Genomic DNA, 22,883 nt, shown 5'->3' on the forward strand with positions numbered 1-22,883 from the left:
TTTTTTTTTTTTTTTTGGGATGGATTTCTACATTTTAAGATTGAAAAGGTGGTTCTGGTAAAACATAAAAGGAATAAAGGCAAAAGATTTTGATGAAAGCAAATTTCAAATACCAAAAATAAAAAAATCTGTCTAAAATCTTTGTTTTTATAAAAATCAGTCCTTGTGACAGTTGAAGAAACACCCACATACGGATAATGTGTTTTGATAAATCCTAAGCTGACCAAACTTCCTCTCGATGAAGCCTAGACCACAAACACAGACCTTTCAAAAGTCAGAATGGGAGTTAAAAGGAAAATATGGTCATCTTTATTTGCCTGCTGAAAACCGGGAGCTCCTTTACAATCAGTCAAAACTCCCACTTTTTTTCGGCTCTGGGACAGCCTCAGGATTTCTGCTAAGTACACAGTGTTTATATTACAGGCTCGGCCCGGCACAGCTGAATATGGCTGAAAGAAATATTTGAGCGTGTGTAATGATCTGTATGCGGTGTTTGAATACATGCGAGGCGTGCTTTCAGTGGAGCTGTTGGTGGTCCTCTCTAATGATGTCAAGAAAGCGTGGAAATGAACATTATTTGAAACCATACCAGGAGTCCCTGGCAAAGTGGAGAGCCCGGTGCGGGTCAGTACCTGTGTTGCCTGCACTCGGGGACCGGTGGGTCACTCCAGGGGACATGTTGTTCCTCTGGAGGGAGGGGTGGGCCAGTGGCAGCATGTTGGGGTTGCCCAGAGACGCTCCCGGGTGGCTGTAGATCAGGCTGTTGGGGTTGCTCACAGGGATTGAGACGGGCATGTCATAATTAGACTGAGGGATGGCCTATAAAACAAAAGGCATGGAAATCAATCATCATTAAATTATTGAAAAATATATAAATATAGTATGTAAATGGAAAAGAAAAATCTTGGATGTAGTGTATTATCAGCCAGTTCAATTAATCTGCTAATAATGGACTATTTTGAGATTTCCAACTTGGTTCAACCACCGGTTTGACATCTGAAAAGTTGACGACACTTACACACAGTCTCTGCCTGCTGATCATCAGGTCAATGTCCTCGTTGATTTTACGATATTTGTCCTCAGATTCTGGACTGTGGCCTGAATCTTCAGCATCAATATCAGTACTGTCACAGCCGTTTAGACCCTTCTTCCTCAGAGTCTGAAACAAATACACAAAACTATTTAAATATTGTAAAAAAATACTTAAAAAAAAAAAATATATATATTTCTATAGATTACACCCAAGACAGATCGAGACAGAAACTTGTTCACAGATGAAAAAGGAAAAGGCATTTTCTGGGTTTAAATGAAATATAAGAGTACAAAAATGCAATAAAAATAAATCAATCAATCTAAACAAAAAATAAAGCATTACAATTTTTTAAAAAGATATATAAATACAGTGTGTGTGTGTGTTTATTCTTTATAATGTAGAATAGCACAGGAAATTTAAACAAAAAAGTGTCAAAAATCACACACACACACTTATATAGCTCTATCAACAGTATCTGTTGCTTAATATATAAATATATCATATATTTTTTCTACATTTATTTTCTGTATTAATCGACAACATGCCACAGATGCTGATAAATGACAGATGAAAAAGGAAAAGACATTTTCTGGGTTTAAATGAAATCCAATAATATGAAAATGCAATAAAAATAAATACATCTAAACAAAAAATAACGAATTAAACAATAAAAATAAAGCATTAAAAACACAAAATGATTTTCCGTAGTAACTGACAACATGCCACAGATGCTGTTAAATGAGCTCATCTTGTATTCAACCACAAATATCCCTTTAGGACTGGAGCAGTTTTCTGTTTGACCACACGAGGGCTATATTAGAAAACAAATAAAGCTTTTCCTGCCTGTGAAACCTGAGCCTTTGATTCCTCAGAAGAGCCTAATCCTTTCATCTGAAGCCTTTGAGAGTCTAGGTTGACTTAAAACGGAATAAAAAGGTACATTATTCGCTCTGCTGTCATTAGCGGAGCTACTATGCAAAACAACACTATTACTATTATTCAAACTAAAAGCTCAAAGTTTGATCTTACGTTTTTAATGGCCATGTCAGAATAATAAACCTTTTTGTGTACTGTACTGTCCATGTTTTTGTGAGTTAAAGGTAAAAGCTGATCTAAAGTGAAATACAGTAATGCAGCTTGGCTTTTTCTTTCTGCCTGATCTCAGCGTTTCGCTCGTCGGCAAGCAGCCACATCGCTGGACCACAGCAATTCCACTCATTCAAGACATCTCCACCTGTCAGGGCCCTTGCACCTGTCCAACAAATCTCCTCGGCTCAAGGGGAAGGGGCGGAGCCGGGGCCACAGCCAATCACGGCCTCGAACCCCAGGGATGGCCGTAGAAGGCTATTTTTTGTCCCAGTGCCACCCAGCAGCGTCCCAGCAACCCTACACCAGCCATCCCCCCAATCACACCGCCAGCTCACAGTCCGACCCGGCTCGGTGCTTTTAGCAACACGGCTGGATCCCAAAGCCTGACATCAGCAGACTAAACACGGACCGCTCCAGACCAACAGGGGGAGGGTCGTGCTCAGCCGAGCATTCCTGTTCAGTTCATCACACACCAAAGACAGGACAACGACGAGAGCGTGACACAACTTTAAGATGACAGCGAGATTAAATGAAAAGTGAAGGCCTTTGCTTATAAATGATAGCTCACCCAGAAAATCATATCCTGTCATTTAATCACCTTCATGTCACAAAAGAAGACTTAAGAACCAAAAAGCATTGGTCACCATTGGCTTTCATTCTATGGAACAGCATTGTTTTAGTAATATTTATATACTATTATGATTTTTATTCATATTTTCGATTGTTTAATTTTTAGTCATTTTGTCACAAGCTTTTAACATCATTCATGTCACAAAAGAATATATTTTTAAGAACTAAAAAACATTGGTCATCATTGACTTTCATTGTATGAAACAGTGTTGTTTTTGTATTATTTATATACTATTATATTTTCATATTGTTTTAGATTGTTAAATTTTTTTAGTAATTATTTCAGTTTAGTTCAATTTTAGTTTTTATTTATTTCCAGTTAGATTTGTTTTCTTCAACTTATTTCCAAAATTATTTCAGTTAGTTTTAGTTAATTTCTGATTTTTATTTACAGTAGTTTAGGTTTTTATTACATTTTATTGCAATTATATTTTATTTTATTGTATTGTATTTCATCTTTATTTCAATTAACAAACCTTTTTTAAATAATCTCCTGGTACAGACAAAAAAAAAACTTATTTTGTGTTCTGCAGATTAAAAAAAAAGTAAAACAGGTTTGAAATGGCAGGGTATTATAACTGTAATTTTATTAATGAACTAATCCCTTGAAGTCAGATTTTTCACCTTGGAAAAGGAATTTCTCAAATCCTCTCAAAAAGATCTCCACACAACGTCTCAAAATATGCTCATATTTTTACAAATAAATCCGAGATCTCAGTATGAACTCAAACATTTCTCACAAAACAATTTCTCCCAAGACCAAATATTCTGGCATATGCTATCGAGATTCATTTTATAGCTCAATATTCTCTTGATTGAACTTGAACTCTTGATTCATGTATGCATATTTTAACTTCTAAAAACTACTTTAGGACAAACATCCAAGACAAAGTTCATTCTTAGATCCAAAACAGTCTACATGAGTATATGAACCAAAACGCATAAGTTTTGTTGTGCCACAAAAACAACAAGTGAGACTCCAGTTGCATTTCATTGTGTTCCATTGCCAGCTGTCGTATAAATATCTAATTTTCTCCAAAGGACTTGTAGGAAAACCATATGAGAGCTGATTGATTCTTAGACCAAAAATTAGCCTATGTGAAGATGCGAATGCAAATGTTTCTGGCCTTAAATAAAATGTCTGAAAACACCTGCGCTATGAGAGAGAGACCTCTGAACACTTTTTACAATGCATTGGCCACCTATAAAAAGTTTCTTGCATTACTTTGCAACAAGTTTTTAAAAAATGCATTCAGCTATGACTAAAGTTGAAGTGAGCTGTCGTGAGGGTGGAGAGGAGAAGAAAGGAGAGGAGAGAGACAGCCATCAGCGCCTCCTTCTGCTCCTAGTCTTGTCTACTCTATGGAGACTTGCTCCTAATTAAACCAGCGCTGCATCGCTCTCCCACATGACAAAGACAGCCCCAGCATGTCCGCATGTAGACATGGCGTCCTATATAGCATGCTAGCCTGTAACCTTCAGCGGAGAAATGATGTTGTGCGTGCAGTAGCAGGTGGTACCATGTGGAGACAGCTGACTGATGCCGCTTGCTGGCCAGCAGCTGACAGACTGACTGACTGAACTGAGGGCGTCACGTCACCTTGTACCCTCCTCTGAGGTCCACATGGGTGGTCTCGCCTCACCTCAAACCAGGCTCAAGGACAAAGTCTGAGAAACTGCATTCAAACGGCACACACACCAACCCAGAGGAAAATTATATTACTCATAGTTTGCTCAATCATCGCTCGGGAGACTTCATGGAGTTCTCATTCAGATTTCCTTTAAATCTCAACTTTTTGTTGCTGAGGTTTCTCCTCAAAACAATGGAGACAATTGTTGATTTACAGCATGTTTATATTGCTTATTGTTCTTTTTCTTAGCTCAAGAGACTTAATGGAGTTCTTATTTTTATTTAAGGATCAATGCTGTCTCAGATGTTTCTCATAAAATGGATACATAAAAGGATATATAAAAATATATATTTTTAAATGAGACAACTGACATATATTTGGAACGTATTGCTCAGAGTTTGCTCCTTCATAACTCATAATTCTCAGTTATGTTTCATTTAAGTATCAACTTCAACTCAGGTGTTTCTCCTCAAATGCAGGGATTAAAGTTCCGTCGCTACGACGGATTTCCGTCAGTTCATAAAGACAGTCACTTGCTTCATTCCTGAATGATTCAGCCATTCGAACGAATCAATTGAATGAATGATTCAGTCATAAATTCAGTGACTTGCCGCTACCTGCTAGCAGATTTAGTTTCATTTTTAGCATATAATTTCAGTTATTTAAATCATATTTCTGTATTCAAAATTTTATATTTAAAATATGAATCTCCACATGAATTTATTAATTTAATTGCACTCATGCCACTTCTGAGCCTCATTAAACGTCTGAAAATGTACCTACAAGCCCCTTTTGTGTCCTTCTGTGCCACCTCTGTAGTATAAATTAATTTATTAATACTAATTTCATATGATTGGTAACTTATTTGTCTTATTCTACTTCTTATTATATTGCAGGGGTTAAAGCAAAAAAAAAAAAATTTTGACTGAAAAATTTTCTTCGACCAAACCCCATTCCTCAGCCATACCTGTCACACACCCAGTTTAAGAGCACTTTTTTTCTTCTTGTAATTAGGAGTGCTTGTCCTCCTAATTAAAAAATTTAGGAGCACGTTCTGATCAATAATAAAAAATTTGCCTTCCTAATACGAGGTGACATTTGACTCCTTAAAGTGACTTACAGGAGTATTTTCTTTTTACCTTTGTAATGGCATAATTTTCATCTATGTCAAATTCAAAAATGTATGTTTACAATCTTTTTAAAATTTCTATTTAAAACAATATGTAGAATAAGACAAATAAGTTACCAATCAAATGAAATTAGTATTAATAAATTAATTTGTACTACAGAGGTGGCACAGAAGAACACAAAAGTGGCTTGTAGGTACATTTTCAGACATTCAATGAGGCTCAGAGGTGGCATGAGTGCATTTAAATTCATAGATTCATGTGGATATTAATGTTTTAAATAAAACTACAGAGGTGGCACAGAAGAACACAAAAGTGGCTTGTAGGTACATTTTCAGATGTTTAATGAGGCTCAGAAGTGGCATGAGTGCAATTAAATTCATAAATTCATGTGGAGATTAATGTTTTAAATAAAATGTTGAATACAGAAATATGATTCAAATAACTGAAATTATACGCTAAAAATGAAACTAAATCCGCCAGCAGGTGGCGGCAAGTCACTGATTTTATCACTGAATCATTCATTCAATTGATTCGTTCGAATGGCTGAATCATTCAGGAATGGTCTTTATGAACTGACGGAAATCCGTCGTAGCGACAGAACTTTAATCCCTGTGTCTAACAATCGAAACATTAAAGATATGTCTTTCCTTTAAGGAACATGCACACACGCCAAGGTGGCACTGCATTTTGCCCATCAACAGCAACACAGACCACATCCAAGCCACCCAAAAAAGCAATCAAACTGAGAGCATGTGACCACAAAAAGGCAGCTCGGTTGAAGGAAATGTCGCCTTATTGTCTCACGTGTCAGTAGGGATGTTCGACTAAGAATTTCTTCCACCTCTTCAGACGTGCATGTGTGCGTGTGTCATGTTTGCCTGTGTGGAAAGTTGTTGATTTATGCAGTGAGTCACAAAAACTGGCAGCACGACACCATGCACAGACAAGTGCAGCAGCTATCGTAACAGAAACGCATGTTGAAGCGAAAAGAAAAGGCACGTTATCAGTTCACAGAAAAAGCACAAATAAGACTCGATTTGTGCTGCCTAAACACTGGTATATCAAGCTCGGTTTATCAAAAGCAGATGGATCGGGGAGCAAAACGAAAGCTGTACTGATTCCGACCATCAAAGAGGCGGAATCCTATTAGAGTCATACGGGTGAGCCAGCGGGGACGCCCCCGTTCCTGCGGCAGATCGCATGGCCAATGCGTGGCACTGTCTGGCCCTCCTCCAGGGCTCTTTCCACCAGCTGCTCCGACCACAGCAGCTGGGCAATATTTGGAAAATGCCACACTGGGGACCTCTGGGTAATTTACCTTCTTTGATGCTCTCAGTACCCTATAATAACGAATCAAAGGCCCTCTATTTTACTGCCACGAGTGCCGCGTGTTTGAGCGCCGCGTGTTTGGTATTAAAAGCACTTGAGAGCGTAATTACGACAGTAACCGGCCCGGTGGATATCCAATCTGACCACGAGGAAGCAGAAGAGTGTCCCGAAACCAAATTGGGCTCGAAAAAAAGCGAACGTCCTGTGCTCCCTGGTGTTCTTGGGGGGTTTGATTGTCAGCTCTCGGAAAACGACACCTCCCGACTTCTTTGCAGCTGACGTGAGGCAAGAATTCCTCACCAGAATCATTCCCTGGGTCAAGCAGGTCCACGTTTATGAATTTGAATGAATTCCCTCTGGGGCCTTCCTGTAAATAATCGCACATTATCACACACAAGCATGTCATCTCTTTACATTTGTTGTCATGTGACCTCTCAGAAGCCTTGTTTTTCCATTGCAGCATCTATAGAGGATAGTATGCTTATTCATGTTCAATTATTACTGATCAAGTTCTTTTGAACACAAAGCCTTTCACTGTAGCCCAATAATGGGCTCTTGTGGACCCCAATCATTCACAGTCACCAGACTGAACTGTATTTGACACGTTGCATGCCACAGTAACGGACGACATTATGCTCTACGATCAGTTGCAACACGAGTGAGAAATAAAGCATTCCTCGCTTGCCGTCAATTAACAGCTTTTGTCTCTGGAACTCCTTATCAAGGGTAGCCCATCTGGAAATGGGCTTCAAAAACGTTATTGTTACCAGCTAACAATTAGCACTCTCAGAACGAATAGAGTCTTGGTAAAAGCGAAGCATTTTGTGCTGTGCTGGCTCGCCACTGGGTCTTGGAAAACCTGACTCACGCAACAAGGTTCAGATTAATCGTGGAATGTAAAACCGCCCTCTGATGTCGTTCAATCGAGGATGAAGAAAACAGCGCAGTAAATACTGCGTTTCAAACTCCAAGCATGAGTGGATCAGAACAGTGATCCAAATGTGGGCTGAGGTCACTGCACGCTCGAATTTCACACCATGTTTTCAAGTTTACATAGCTGAACAGATGGCAGATATGAGCCGACAGAAACAGTCTGCGTGTAGAGGAGCATGCCACAAGAAGTCACGTAATCAAAAGAACTCTTCCTTTCCTCTCTTAAACGTGTGAAAACTGCATCCTAACAAGTTTGATTTAAGCTTTATTGAAGTACGCCGCCGTCTGTGGTCAGTTTTTCTCAGAGGGAAAATGGAGTGGGGGGAAAAAAAACAAGCGTAGCTGTCTTCTCTCTCTCTCTCTCCAGCACTCCATGCCTATTCTTCTCCATTTTCCTTGGCACGACTGCCGGGCCGGAGCTATTTTTAGCTGTGCTGCTTTCTATTTTTAGAAAACTACCGGTTTTCAGGCATTTAATGGGAAAGGACCACATAAAAACACAAAGGGTTGGAACGGGGAGGAGGTCTGGCACACAAGATGGGTGTCTGCTCTTTATTTCCAACGCTATGAGAACTTCAGCTGCTCTCTGCCCAGGACAGAGGACGGAAAAGAGGGGTAAAGAATGTGAAAGACCTCCATCTTATAAATAACCACGAGTCTCAGGCCAAAAGCGCAAAATATAACACGCTGTTACTAAGTGAAGCAGTAAACTCATGTTAACCCGTTTGTAAAAAAGGCGGGGTGAAGGAATGCAAAACAAAGACATCTCTCTTTTGGTGAAATTCCTGAAGGGATGAGAGTGGAACTGATTTCTTTTGGGGAAAAAATACCAAAATTGATTTATTTGTAATCTTAAATATTATTTCCAACGCTATGAGAACTTCAGCTGCTCTCTGCCCAGGACAGAGGACGGAAAAGAGGCAGAGGGGTAAAGAATGTGAAAGACCTCCATCTTATAAATAACCACGAGTCTCAGGCCAAAAGCGCAAAATATAACACGCTGTTACTAAGTGAAGCAGTAAACTCATGTTAACCCGTTTGTGAAAAAGGCGGGGTGAAGGAATGCAAAACAAAGACATCTCTCTTTTGGTGAAATTCCTGAAGGGATGAGAGTGGAACTGATTTCTTTTGGAGAAAAAATACAAAAATTGATTTATTTGTAATCTTAAACACTACACATGCAGATCAGATCAAAAACGGTCTGTAACAGCAAAATGGTCTAGTTCCTGGCATCCTCTTGATGTTGTGACTGCAATGTGACAGTGTTAACACAGAGCAGTATAAACCCAGCAAATCTGATTCACGGATTTAATCTGTCAATCGTCATCAAGGTTCAACAGAAGATCAAGAGCCATCATGTGTGCATGCAACCAGCACCTCCGAATACACAAGGGAACTGTTGCCGCAGCAAACAATCCCATCAAAACACTTCTAAACATAAATCTAGCCAAAGACGTAACAAACTGCACAATGGAATGTGAAGCAATGACTTTAAGGCAAATCTTCTCACATGGAAAACTGTGAGTGAACTGGAAATGGGGAACAAAATGAAGTGCTTAAGAATGCATTGGCATGCAACTACATGAAGACAAATTATCTAAATTAGTGCAATGTGCCTGAAACGGAGCCAGTTTATAAAAGTAGGTTGACGATGTTTTCTTCGTTACATTTGAAATCAGATCGATGTGCCAAGCGCTGGAGGCATGTTTTCTCAGAGGTTTGTGTGGGTGAAATTGGAGGAGGGGAAGGTTGTCACCTCCAATGCCTTCCAGCACAAGACCAAACACAAGAGGTCTACTACCATACGCAGAGAGCTTTGCTCAATCTCATTAGCTGGCCATGTAGTCATTAACAACGCGACCTTTGGAAATAATTAACATTTTCCTTCCTTTGCGCCAACGGTCTTGTTGACAATTCTCAGTAGAGAGGAAATCTAAAGGTGTGGGGTCTGGAAAGCGTGCGTTTTGGGGGGACGACATGGGGTTATAGTCCACGCTGTCAGTTTTTAGGATTAAAAGGAGCATTTTCAGATTACACTAATCGAGGAAATGGGATTATCCCGGCTCCTTACTGGCTTGGCAGGGTGTCCGTGAGATTTGCCTCGTGGAGACTTGATGTTTCTCCTCTCATGAGGCAAGCCATGCTGTTTTCCCTCTCAGCCTCATAAAAAACCCAACTAAGTCTGACCCCAGGGCTTTGCTTGTAATGCATGTCAACGTTGCAAATGGCCTGTCGAACGATGTTACACTAGACTGAACAGTCAAAGTATAATAATAGAGTTTGAATTCGCAGCTTGTTATGTGCAAGTGAAGTGAGTTGCGAAACAATAAACGGCTCATGCTCGAACGCACAAAGATAAAGAGATCCCTCACCACAATTGAGCTCCTAAAAACGCCCCTTTCAGCATCCACACTGTTATTCCTCATCCTTATTGCGTGTTTTTCTGTATCCCTTACTTAGTTAGTAAGAGGAGACAGTTTGTTTGTGTGACACCACCAGGCCTCTACACAAATCAATTGGGTGTTTTTACTGGAAAAGGGACTTTTCTAGGGGAAATATTTTTCCCACTGCTCCCAGTGGGAGCGCCATGGCCTTTCATGCATGTGGGGTGGGAACCTTCAAGTTCTCTCTTCCCAAAGTCAGCCTTGACAGGTGGTTTGGAAGAGCTGAGAGCAGTTTCGCAGTTGCTTTTTGGTCTTTCGGTGGCGATTATAGCAGAAGACGCTGAAGTCTCAGATTAGAGGATGAGGAAACCCTTATCTAAAGCTACCCACGCATGCTCCGTGACCTTTTCAGGAGCTCACATGTCACAAAAGGTGGCGGTGATGAGCAAGCATGATCTTAAGTCTCTGTGCAGACCACCTGGCTTGGACAGTGGCACCTGCCGTGTCCTCTTAAACCGGTTGCGTAATATGGTCCTGACGAGATACGGTAAAGTCCTCGTCCCTGTCCTTTAGCCTGATTCGTTCTTATAGAGCACAACGGCATGTGCCAAACGTGTTTTGCAAAGACTATTACAGCATGTTCCCTAACAAATCACCACCAGACACGGGCCAGGTGTCAAATCCTACTACTCTACCAAAACGAACCCTACCTGATCTCTCGGTGAGGCATCCGATTCAAATTCCCTGAACTTATTTGTCAAAAACATTGTGCTTATTGTCAAAGGGAACTCACCTCCACGATGTCCGAATTAGTCCGACTCTCATGGGGTTCATTGTACTCAGTGTATTTAAGCAGAACTTTGTCCATGTCGGTGCTGGCGTACTGGAACAGTTTATTAGTGCTGTTGAAGATGATGAGGGCGATCTCACAGTCGCACAGAACGCTCAGCTCATAGGCCTTCTTCATTAGTCCAAACTTCCTTTTTGTAAACGTAACCTGATGAACCAAAGAACAAAGGGAGGGTTAAATTGGGATAGATTTGATACCCCTCATTCAATGACATAGACAAAACCTATTACTTGTTGGACAACGACAGCATAAGGTTTTGAATCCTAGGTTGCTGGTTTGTTATCAACCTTGATCACCAGCATTTTAAGTCCTCACCAGGCTTCTTAACTAGCTTATTTACATTTAATTTTTGGCATTTCGCAGATGCTTTTATTCATAGCGACTTCCACTGCATGGTATACAGTTTATCGGTTCATGCATTCCCAGGGAATCAAACCCATGACCTTTCCATTGTTAACGACATGCTCTTCTGCTTGAGCTAAAGGAAGTTCTGTCCAAGAAATGCTCGTAAGATAAATACATAGCTACTACCCACAACTCCATTGCTCTAATTTAGCTAAATTTTCTTGTGAACTGATACAATAAAATATGAACTTTATTGACTTGTTCTTCAAATGCATTTGCAATTCTTTTCATTGTCATTTGCATGACTTCAGTAAAATGCCCCATCAAAATTAAACTTATAGCTAGAGTGTACATGGCCTCATCTGTCCAAAACCAAATTGTTTGACAGGGTATTCTGGTTAGAGAGCTATCAGAGCTCTGTGTGCCATGCTAAATTTAGACTGGGGAGTTCAAGGTGAAATTCTGCCCAGCACACTTCACAAATTGACAGCCCCTGGGTGGCAGGGTTCATAGGATTGCTTTGGCTAATGATGACCCAGCATCACCTAGGCACGCCGGCAGCGTTGCGCACGTTCCATTTGGAAAGGACAATTTCCCAAAGACACCATTTAAACCCTCACAGAACACACTCTCCATCTGTGATGAGATGGCAATGAAATTCAGTGAGAAACAGCCACACAAAACCCGAAGAACTCTCTTGGGCATCTGCCTGAAATATTCAAACTTTGGATTATTAAATTCTGGCATCAAAATGAGATAGAAAGGAAATGTTATTGCTAAGAGTTGGCTTTTAGCTTCGGAGACTTAATGGAGTTCTCAGATAGGTCTCAATAAAGCAGCAGATATTTCTCCAGAGGAAGAATTAATGAATTGAAACAACTGAAAAGACAAATCCCCAAATACAGTAAAAGTGTATTGCTCAGAGGTTGCTCTTTCATAACTCAAGTTTCAATTATGTCTCAGTGAAGTATCAATTTTCACAAATTTTTATCTTAAAATGCAATAAAACAATGGCTGCAAATGGGATGCTGACATGGCGCATAAATGCATTGCTCAGAAGTTTATTTTTCATAACTGGACAGACTTATTGGAATTCTCAATTATGTCTCATTTAAGTATTACGTCTCATTTACCTATATGCTTAGCAAGTTCTATATTTCATCACTTCATGCATTCCTGGGAATCAAACCCATGACTTTGACGTTGCCAGCGCCATGCTTTACAAATTGAGCCAGAGCTATTTGTTAAAATTTCTTAAAAAAACAAATAGACACACATGTAAGAGTATACAGGTAGATTAACAAATGAATACATTTATCACATAGCTCAGATAATTTGGTTAAACTCTACAGGAGACATGTGAGATTACTGCCTTCTTTTCTGAATAGTTTTGAAAAGCAGAATGTTCTCCATTTAATCTAATTCTAAGAGAAATAAAAGACATATTCAAGAGACTTTTCTCTCCTTCAAGAGTGTATACTTCATGCATGCATGTCAATACACAATAAACATGCATGTGAAGCTCTAATCTACATGGTGTTGGTGGTGTTTGTGTGTCGCTGATCCCTGTGCGTGAGTTCGGACGTCATGCTCTCTGTCACAAACAAACTCCAGCAGGGTGATCTTCTCACTCCTACCGCTCAGCACACTGATGCTCTCACCTCCACATGATTTAGATTATGCTCACACTCACACTCACATGCACATGCACCGGGAGCGACAGATGTCTTACACATGCTCACTGAGACGCTCCCACACACATACGGGCAAAAAACCGTTCGCCTTTCGCTCGCTGCGTGTGTTTACTGCCAAGTTCAGCCTGTCTTGATTTACCTTAGATGTCTGAGTCACAAAGACTTTTCTTCTTCTTTTTTTACATTTTCCTACATGCTAAACTGCACTTTGAGGCTGCAGCTAACTTTACACGACCGTGCTTCCCCGTAAAGATGCATGCAAGTTTATTTGACTTGAGTTAAGACATCTCAGACAGAACATCCATGGAGAACTTCACCACCACAACACGGGAAAGGGTGGGCGCTGAGAGGGGGTTAATCGTGCCACTGCACTGGGGGTCAGGAAGCACATTTGAGCGCATTTCCTGTCATAACAGGAAGGGTCCAATGGCTTCCCCTCTACAATGGCTTTGCCTCGGCTTCCGGCCCTATGCTGGTCATTGAACAGCCCCTTAGGCTGAACACTTAACATTTCTTCTAAGTGCAAAACCTCTGTGAAAAATGCACAATAATTTAAAAGGTTCTTGAATGGAGGCTCTTAATTGTACTTTTTTCTAGCTATATATATCTTGAGTTGACCAAAGATCTTGATGTTACGTTATAGATCCTTCAGATTACCTTTTTGTTTTTTGTTTTTGGCGGGGTTTTTTTGTACTTTTATTTAGCAAAGATGCATTAAATTGACCATAGGTGACAAATAAAGACATTTATAATGTTACAAAATATTTATATTTGGAAAAAATGCTCGTTTGAATTTTCTATTCACCAAAGAATCCTAAAAAATGTATCACGTTTCCACAAATATATTCCACAATTTTCAACACTGATAATAAGAAATGTTTCTTGAGCTCAAATTAGCATATTAGAATGATTTCTGAAAGATCATGTGACGCTGAAGAGTGGAGTAATGATGCTGAAAATTCAGTTTTGCATCACAGGAACAAATTACATTTTAAAATATATTACAATAGAAAACAGTTCTTTTAAATTTTAATATTATTTCACAATATTCCTGCTTTTACTGTATTTATGATCAAATAAATGCAGCCTTTGTGAGCATAACAGACTTCTTCCAAAAACATCAACCCCAAATTTTTGAATGGTACTGTAAATGAACGTTTTTATTTTTAGGTCATTAAATTAAACGTTTTAAACTACCATCCAGAAATGACTTTTAAATTCCCATTCAGTTCCTAAATTTGAATTAAGGTACCAAATAGGAGGCAGAATTAAAATTTGAATGTCAGTAGAATTAAAACTGAAATTCAAGGAAATGTATATACTTGTAATTTTGTAAAGGCAAGTTTTGTTAAAAGTTTATAGATCAAAAACTCTAAAACTTCATCACGTGTTAAATTTCTTTGAACTGCAAGTCAGTAAATTCACCTTCCCGTCACTCCAGTTCAAATTCCAACAAGAGTTCAACTGAGTTCATACTGGCTGAAACTTGAAGACGGTGAGTTCAATTCTCATGGATACTTGACGGTTATTAGCTCATTAAGAGCCAGCACTCTGGTGGTATGACCTGCAGCTATCAGCATTAGCAATGAAATTGAAGTTCTCGCTCCAAATCATGATTTCATGTTTGGCCCTGCGCTAGAGTTCCTGCACAACACATGCCCAGATTTATAAACGGTAAATATAAATCTAAAAAAAAGCTGCAGAAACCTAATTTACGAAGTTCTGAATTAAATAAACCATGTAAACCCATGCCACAAAGTCACAACATCAGGTATAACAGGGAAAAGCTGGTTCGATCAGGAAGGTAAGAGGCTGATGTGCTTCATAAGTGTTGTCAGATGTGGCTTTAGATCCTGCCCGTCTAATAGCCCAAGTGAGTAATAGTTTGGAAAACGCTAGTTGTGGTGAATGACACCATGGCTGGTAGAGGCACGGTTTCTTCCCCGTTACAAACCTCAATTATTCAGACTCTCCACATCATATCCTCTAAGGCAGAGGCAATGCATTTAATATCGCAATTAAAAACAGCAATTATGATGATTTAGGACAATCATATTTCACATTCACACACAAACACGCAACACACATGTGCAAAAACCAGACCAAAGTGAGAATCCAGCTTGTGAGTGTCTTGTGACGCTGTCGTCAGAAGCTGCTAGCACTTCCTTAAGTGATGCATACTGTTGGTGTGTGTGTGTGTGTGTGTGTGTGTGAGAGAGAGAGTATGTGCTTAAGACTTATTACATTTCTGTGAAGTGAGCGCCTCATCTCCATTCTTTCCGTTAAGATAAAATCTCTTTTACCTGTCTGTTGCGTTCGTCCATTATCCGCGCAATCTGAATCTTTTTCCTCCCCATTATTTCGGTCTGGTATTCCTTCCTATTCCAAAAGTACTGTACACACTTGTCTTCCTTCCTCTCTCGCTCCGATCCTCAGCGCAGTCTTTCCTCTTTGCTCGTTCCTCTTATTTCAAAGACTCTGGCATTCGTTCCTGAACAGACAAGACAGAGAAAGAGACACAGATTTTATCAGAGAGATGTGTGATATTGCTCATATGCTTGAATGTGGGAAAAACAAGGAGCGTCTTGGTTAACAGCATACAAAATCAGAACTTTTTGGAAATCACAACTGATTTATAAAACCTGTTTAACATAGCAAAAAAAACATCCTTTAAAATATTATTAATGTTTAAATATTTATATATTTAAAGAGAACATTTATAATATTTAAAAACGATGAACTTTAGAAAATACAATTCGTTTTTTAAATTTACATTTTTTTTTACATTTAATTTGACTGATTTTATACTGATTTTATTATTTTTATTTGTACATTTTATTATTTAAATATGGATACGGCAGCAAGTTTTAATCAATCCAGTACATATTACTTTTTTTGAAATATTGCTACCATATTTATTTTAAATAATAATAAAGTGTGAAATATTTAAAATAAAATCTATTTTCATCTATTTATCAATTTTCATCAATTTTTGTGATGTTTATGCTTAAATATAAATTAAATGTATGAATTATATTTTTTTACTTTAATTTCCCTAATTTCCCCCAGGAGATCAAAAGCATTATGACATACAGGTGCATCTCAATAAATTAGATTATTGGTCTTATGAAGTATTCTAATTTGTTGAGATAGTGAATTGGTGGGTTTTTGTTAAATGTGAGCCAAAATCATCACAATTAAAAGAACCAAAGACTTAAACTACTTCAGTCTGTGTGCATTGAATTTATTTAATACACGAGTTTCACAATTTGAGTTGAATTACTGAAATAAATGAACTTTTCCACAACATTCTAATTTATTGAGATGCACCTGTACATGTATGTTATAAATAGGTTTTCATTAGTGATACAGGGTTTGCGTTAACCCTACAAGTTCACACAGATGTCTGTGGTCGTCAGCGGCCCTCAGAGAGCATAAGTACCCAGCTGAAGACCAGAGCTGCCAGCACAAGAGGAAATAAAACTCAAGGGCAACCCACAATGCAAATAAGAGAAAGCAGAGAGCTTTGGGGAGTAGAGGTCAAATGCTCACTCACAACGAGAGACAGGGAAAACACACGGCCTGTACAGAAACCGAAAACCAGCAGCACAGATCTTCAGGGGGCAAGTGCTTCTCTTCACTTAGACATGGCCAACAACTTGGCAATGCATGTGACCTTTTGGTTATGCTTCAAGCCGACTGATAAAAGCCAGAGAGATGTGAAGGATTTATGAAGGAGGGATGGAAAAAGCAGACGATACATCAGAAGAGGAAGTTACAGGAATGTTGTGACAGCTTTTCATTTGAATTTGAAAAGCATACCAAATGATAAAAGCCTCAGCAAGCTCCGCTCGGATAAGAGAGTATGCCAATAAAAATGGAAACTTACAGTAAATTCAAGACAGTGGAGATCAAATGCTGAGTGTCTTTTGGTATGCGCAAAATCTGCATTCAAATCCAACAAAACACTATTTCTTATTGACTTTTATGGATCCCATTATATGTACTCAAGACTCTACAGTACATCTACCTTATCCAACTTAGCTTACAGTGTTATGGACGGTAGACCTTACGTAACTTTAAGCTGTTCAGGACATGTAATCCACTAAACCCGGACTCAAAGAGTTCCCTTTAGCCACTCGGCCGATGATGTCCAGTTCACTCATCTCCAACTAACTGATCAGTCTGGTTATGTGTAGCGGTTTCATTTCAGGATTAGCCGTTCAAGCAGAAGTTATTCAAGGACATCTTGTACATGCTGTGGGGTACATTGTTGTCTTGTTTGATGATAGTCATTTATGCAGTTTAGCAGCTATTTATGAGCACAGAATCAGTCACAATCAAGTATCCAAAATATTTTTAAGTTATGGCCAAAAACCAGATTTGTAAACTACAAGAAAACATCTACAAAATATTATAAATGTGCAGCTGACAAGATGGTAACCATTTAGGAATATAAAAATCAATGTTTTTTTAAATAAAATCCAATTAAAATAATTGTATTAAATAAAAATATATATTTTATTAATTACAATATAAAATAATTATATTATTATTAATTATATAAGTATTATTTATGTAATTATGGCAATATAATAAAATTAATTAAAATAAAATAAATGTAGATCTAATCTACATAACGGCAATAATTAATCATATGGATACCAATATTTATTTTATTTTAGATATTAATATTTATATATTTTGAAAATAAAATAAAATAAAATAAAATAAAATAAAATAAAATAAAATAAAATAGTCCTAACATCCTGCTGCCAACATCGGACCAAAGCCACTGGAAAAAATAGGGAACTGCCAGGTAAATGTACTGAAATTGTGAACAAGCTCTCGGCAAAAACCCCACAGGAACTGGACATGCCGAGGCAAAATGGCTTTTTTGGAGGTCAGAGGTGCCAGTGTGTTTACCCATGTGACGGAAAGATAAAGACGGAGAGAGACAGGCGTGGGAGGAGCCGCTGTGTTACTTGAGGAAGAGGGAGGGCGGCCCGGTGCCAAGAAACCAAGAGCAGGGATCTCCAGAGAGTAATGTGCAACATTAAGTCACTTTGTTAATCTGCCTCTCTGCTTCTCCTGAGGGCAGCAGGAGAGGACAGATATCTCCTCGTCCCGTGAAGAGCGGCATGGTGCCACCGAAATAAAACAGTGCTGAGATAACACCTAGATATGACTGAGACAGTCTCCTGAGGGGCCATTAGACCCAGGACAACATCCAGAGAAGGGCAGAAAGACCTCCTAGCTAGCAGCTAACGCATTGCAAATTAGCTGTGGTAAAAGGGCAACCTGAAGGGGAATGTGTCATTCATGCCCACATAAGTAAATTTTGAACAAATCCTGTGTCTGACTGTGCAGTCAATGAATATGTATTTTTAAAAAATGCCTCAGAGTAGTAGATTAGCAGTTAGCGCAAATGCTAAACACAATTTACATTCATTTCAGAACAACCATGCCCCGTCCTTTCTCGACAACACCTATCAACACGATTTTATCATTTTCTGAAGAAAAAGTGCCAGGCAACTAACTCACTGCCACAATGCTAATGTCTTTTTAGCATGATGCTAAGTGGTTTCTAGAGCATTTTAGGTAAATAATTACCACAACCGATCCTTTACATTTAGAAGTATTTAGAACAGAACAAGAATGAAAAATAAACATGAAACCAACATAAATTATAGTGGAATTAATTATAAATAACATATAAACAACACCAAGCCTAAACAATTTCTATAAGTGAAACTGAACTGATGTGGGAAATGCGCTATACAAATAAACACAGCCTCACATATCTCATTTGGCACAAATGTTTTGCGTGCTTGACATTAATTGCATTATATAAGTCCCAGCATGTTTCACATTAATAAAAAAGCAACTTGTATTCAGAAGAATACTGTATTCTTTTTTGTTTTTAAACATTTCCATTATATTCTTATTCCTAAGTATGGCGTATAAAAATTTTTTTGCTCAGAAATTTCACAAAGAATTACAAAGAATTGGCAAGTAATGCATTGAACTAAACATGCAAATTGGAAATATAAAGACTTAAATTTAAGTATTTTCTTGTTAAACATTCTCTAATAATCCTACCACAAGAGTTATGACTTGTCAGGCAAAAATCATAAGTTGGATCACAAAGAAAGATATTTAAAAGCATTTTGGTAACGATAAATATAAATGTTCCCATTGACTACCATGGGTTCAAAATATATTCTTTAGTGCCCAACAGAAGAAACAAACTAAACTAAACTACAATCTTCCAATATCAGACCAATGCCAATAATTAACCAATATTTTTTAAAAGCAAATATTGGCTATTTTTTTTCTGAAAAAAAAACAAACACAAAAAAACCCTTGAAACCTTGAAAGTGAGAAAATTATGAACTTTTTCATTTTGGGGTGAACTATCCATTTAAGGTTAGGGGATCTCAAAGCGGTAATAAAGACCGCTAATAAAGACCTCAAAAAGGCAGAAATAAACAAAAAGCCATCTATTTCAAGACAGCCTCTGGCATAACTTGGCTAATGTCAGTTAACACAATTGAGATTGGAGCCTGTACAACTTCATAATCACCATCTTTCAGGGCATCTGAAACGCTGAAGACGTGCCAGGCAGCGGAGGAACTTGTCGGAGCACGTCGGAGCAGATCCTCAGAGCTCTTGGCAGACCCCGGAGGTGTCAGACAGCTGACTCTGACTCTCTCTGCAAACAACACCCATCAGCTCGCACAAATGGACATAATGACAGAAAATCTTCGTAGACGGCCTCATAAGGAAGTGACATCACTGAGTAGAAACAATAAAAGATGCCTCTTCCCATAAACCGCTCCACAACACAGAAAATGGGAAGTACCGGCAAATCTCATCGTTCTGAAGGGCCTGATGAGCTTTGCTGAGATAAAAAAAAGTTATACCATCGTTGAGAGGGTCTGATAGCAAGCCGGTTGCCAGGGTGTTCTAAGTGGTATTAAGCCCAGTGGTTGTTAGGGTGTTGTTATGTGGTTGCTAAGGTGTTCTGAGTGGTTTTGTTGCTAGGGTGTTGTTATGCGGTTGCTAAGGTGTTCTGGGTGGGGTTAAGCACAATGCTACAGTATGCGGTTGTTAGGGTGTTGTGATGAGGTTGCTAAGGTGTTTTGAGTGATTTAAATCACAGCGCAACATTATGTAGTTGCTATGGTATTCTGAGTGATTTTGTTGCTAGAGCATTTCTATGCAGTTGCTAAGGTGTTCTGAATGCTGTGGTTGCTAGAGCATTTCTATGATATTGCTAAGCTGTTTTTAGCATATTTACCGCCTAAAAACATAGAAACGTAATGGTAAACAATGGTTTCATTCATGAATGCAGCACAGAACGGTGTTTAATAGTTGAGTTTAGGGGTTTATCCAGGTATAAGCAGCATTACACTGCTAATCAACCTCAACGACCCAGCGGCCTTCAAATACATACTGGAAATGTTCAAGAACATTCGTTCTGCCGGCTTTCCCCCCAGCTGTATCTCATAGAGAGGGCTCCTATATCTCTTTGCTGTCTATCAAGGGAGTGTGCTACGGCTCAGAGCAGCAGCCGCCAAGAGACAGTATCAATCAGTGCCGGAATGGGAACGAGTCACTCTCCGCCCCACCCTTACGGCTCGCCTCAAAACTTCCCAAGGACAAAGAGGAGACAGCGTTTGTCTTTCTCAATGAGAGCACACGAGCTGTGGAGGTTAGTCATACCACGGAACGAGACCAGCTCCCAGACGCCCCACTACATTCCCATATCCTGAACCCACGGCTCCTGGTGGAGCGCTGTGCGTGAACAGCCGTGGGCCATGTGAGTCCAGGTTGATGCTGTCCGCTTAGCGCGAGATTAGAGAGATCTGACTTTGGCTTACACTACAAAAATGATTGTTAATCATATTCAGTAAAAAAAAAAAAAAAACACACATACACACACACCCTTAAAATAAGATAGATTTAACTTAATGTGAATCAGTTATTATAGTTAAAATAACAAAAAATCTAATTTCAGCTAATTGCCAATGCAACATTTCCCATTTTTGTTTACATTTAACTTATAATTTAGTTAATTTACATTAACTAATAAATAAAACGGAATAAACTAATAAATGAAAAATTAATAAAAGCTATATAGACATCATTAAAAAAATACTTAAATGACATTTAATAAATAAAATTACATTTTAATACAATTAATTAATAAAATGAATACATTTTATTAAAAAATTAATTTTAATAAAATAAATAAAATTAAAGGGAAAACAAAGAAAAATTCAAAATAACGGCAAAAATTGTAACATTATATCCATGAAACTAAAATAAAATTCACTTTTAATTAAGCTTAAACCTATTATAGCATAAACTTCACAGAATGATATTACACATACACTTTAACACAAGGGGAAAAAAATTGCTAATGGGGTAAAAATAAAGAAAAATAAATGAATTCAAGACATTTTCTCTGAAAACAAGTTTAGCCTAGCCTGGTATGCTGCACTTCCTTATATGCCCAAATCAATGGAAAATCTCAAATTATGTCCTAGTTTTTTGCAGGCCTTTCAGTGACCTAATTACAAAAGCTAAAGCTTGCAATCACTGTCAGCTACGATCGAGCTATTGCAACAATTTGGTTAATAATCTGGCGAATAACTCTCAACTATGACAGCGTGAGCACAAGACATTTTGGCGCATTGCTCATAGTTGGTTGCTCATTTGCATGGCTTCCTTTTGCTGAGGAGATGTGTGTCACACAGCTGTGTTCTCTCAGTGTGTGTGCGCCGCGTTTGCGCTTCATCGCTAACCAATACACAAACTCTGTGGCCATTCATAGCCACATGCTAAGATATCGCTTCTGTTTTTCTTCTGTTACATTATTGTAAAAGCAGTGAATTCATGACATTAATACTGTGCTGCTCAGTATGTGATCATTTAAATCTACACTTTTTATCTATCAATCTTTTTTTTTTTTTACAATATACAGTTTTTTTGCACAAGTTAATTCTACCTGATTTAATGTATAAATTCAGGGAAAATAAACAAACAGGAAATATTAAATCGAGTTGAAATAATGTTACTTCGTAAGAATAATGAGAATGAAGAATGATATGAGGCACAAAACTGGTACATGTATGTAAGAAACTGATTAATATAATTACACAATTTTAGCATCTTAATCTATACATATTTGTCCACAGATTGCCAAAACTGACCAATCAGAATCAATTATTTCAGAAAGCTAGTTTAGATGTCATGAAATGACGTATACTACAGTTTTAATCAAAAGTGACAGTAAAGAAATTTATAATGTTACAAAACATTTTCATCGAATTCAAATAAACCTTCTATTCAAAGAATCCTGAAAAAAAGCATCATGGTTATCAAAAACCTATTAAGCAGCACAATTGATTTTAACCTTGATAATAATAAGAAATGTTTCTTGAGCATTAATTCAGCATATTAGAATGATTTCTGAAGGATCATGTGACCCTGAAGACTGGAGTAATGGCTGCTAACTATTCAAATTTGCATCACAAGAATATATATATATTTTTTAAATGTAATATTTCACAATATTACTGATTTGACTGTATTTTTGATCAAATAAGGGCAGCCTTGGTGAACAGAAGAGACTTCTTTCAAAATTTTTAGTTAAAGGCCCCAAATCTTTGAACACTAGATTACATTTTTAACAATAATAATGTAAAGTTTGTTTTATTTGTTAATATGCAGCAAAATATATCAGTAAATATATATATATATATATATATATATATATATATATATATATATATATATATATATATATATATATATATATATATAT

General features: G+C 38.0%; 1 protein-coding gene across 1 annotated transcript in view; it reads right to left on the reverse strand.

Moving 5' to 3' along the window:
- Positions 1 to 22,883, reverse strand: part of LOC107602081 (myocyte-specific enhancer factor 2C-like) — a 37,033-nt gene that overhangs the window by 5,201 nt on the left and 8,949 nt on the right. Inside the window, exons 2-5 of the mRNA XM_016294492.1 lie at positions 15,352 to 15,539; positions 10,953 to 11,156; positions 1,019 to 1,159; positions 633 to 819 (exon numbers count right to left, since the gene is read on the reverse strand). Of these exons, the coding sequence (XP_016149978.1) occupies positions 633 to 819; positions 1,019 to 1,159; positions 10,953 to 11,156; positions 15,352 to 15,405 (586 nt within the window). The 5' untranslated portion in view covers positions 15,406 to 15,539. The remainder of the gene's footprint in view (positions 1 to 632; positions 820 to 1,018; positions 1,160 to 10,952; positions 11,157 to 15,351; positions 15,540 to 22,883) is intronic.

This window comes from Sinocyclocheilus grahami, unplaced genomic scaffold (assembly GCF_001515645.1).
Source record: "Sinocyclocheilus grahami isolate Dianchi unplaced genomic scaffold, SAMN03320097.WGS_v1.1 scaffold318.1, whole genome shotgun sequence".
NCBI lineage: Eukaryota > Metazoa > Chordata > Actinopteri > Cypriniformes > Cyprinidae > Sinocyclocheilus > Sinocyclocheilus grahami.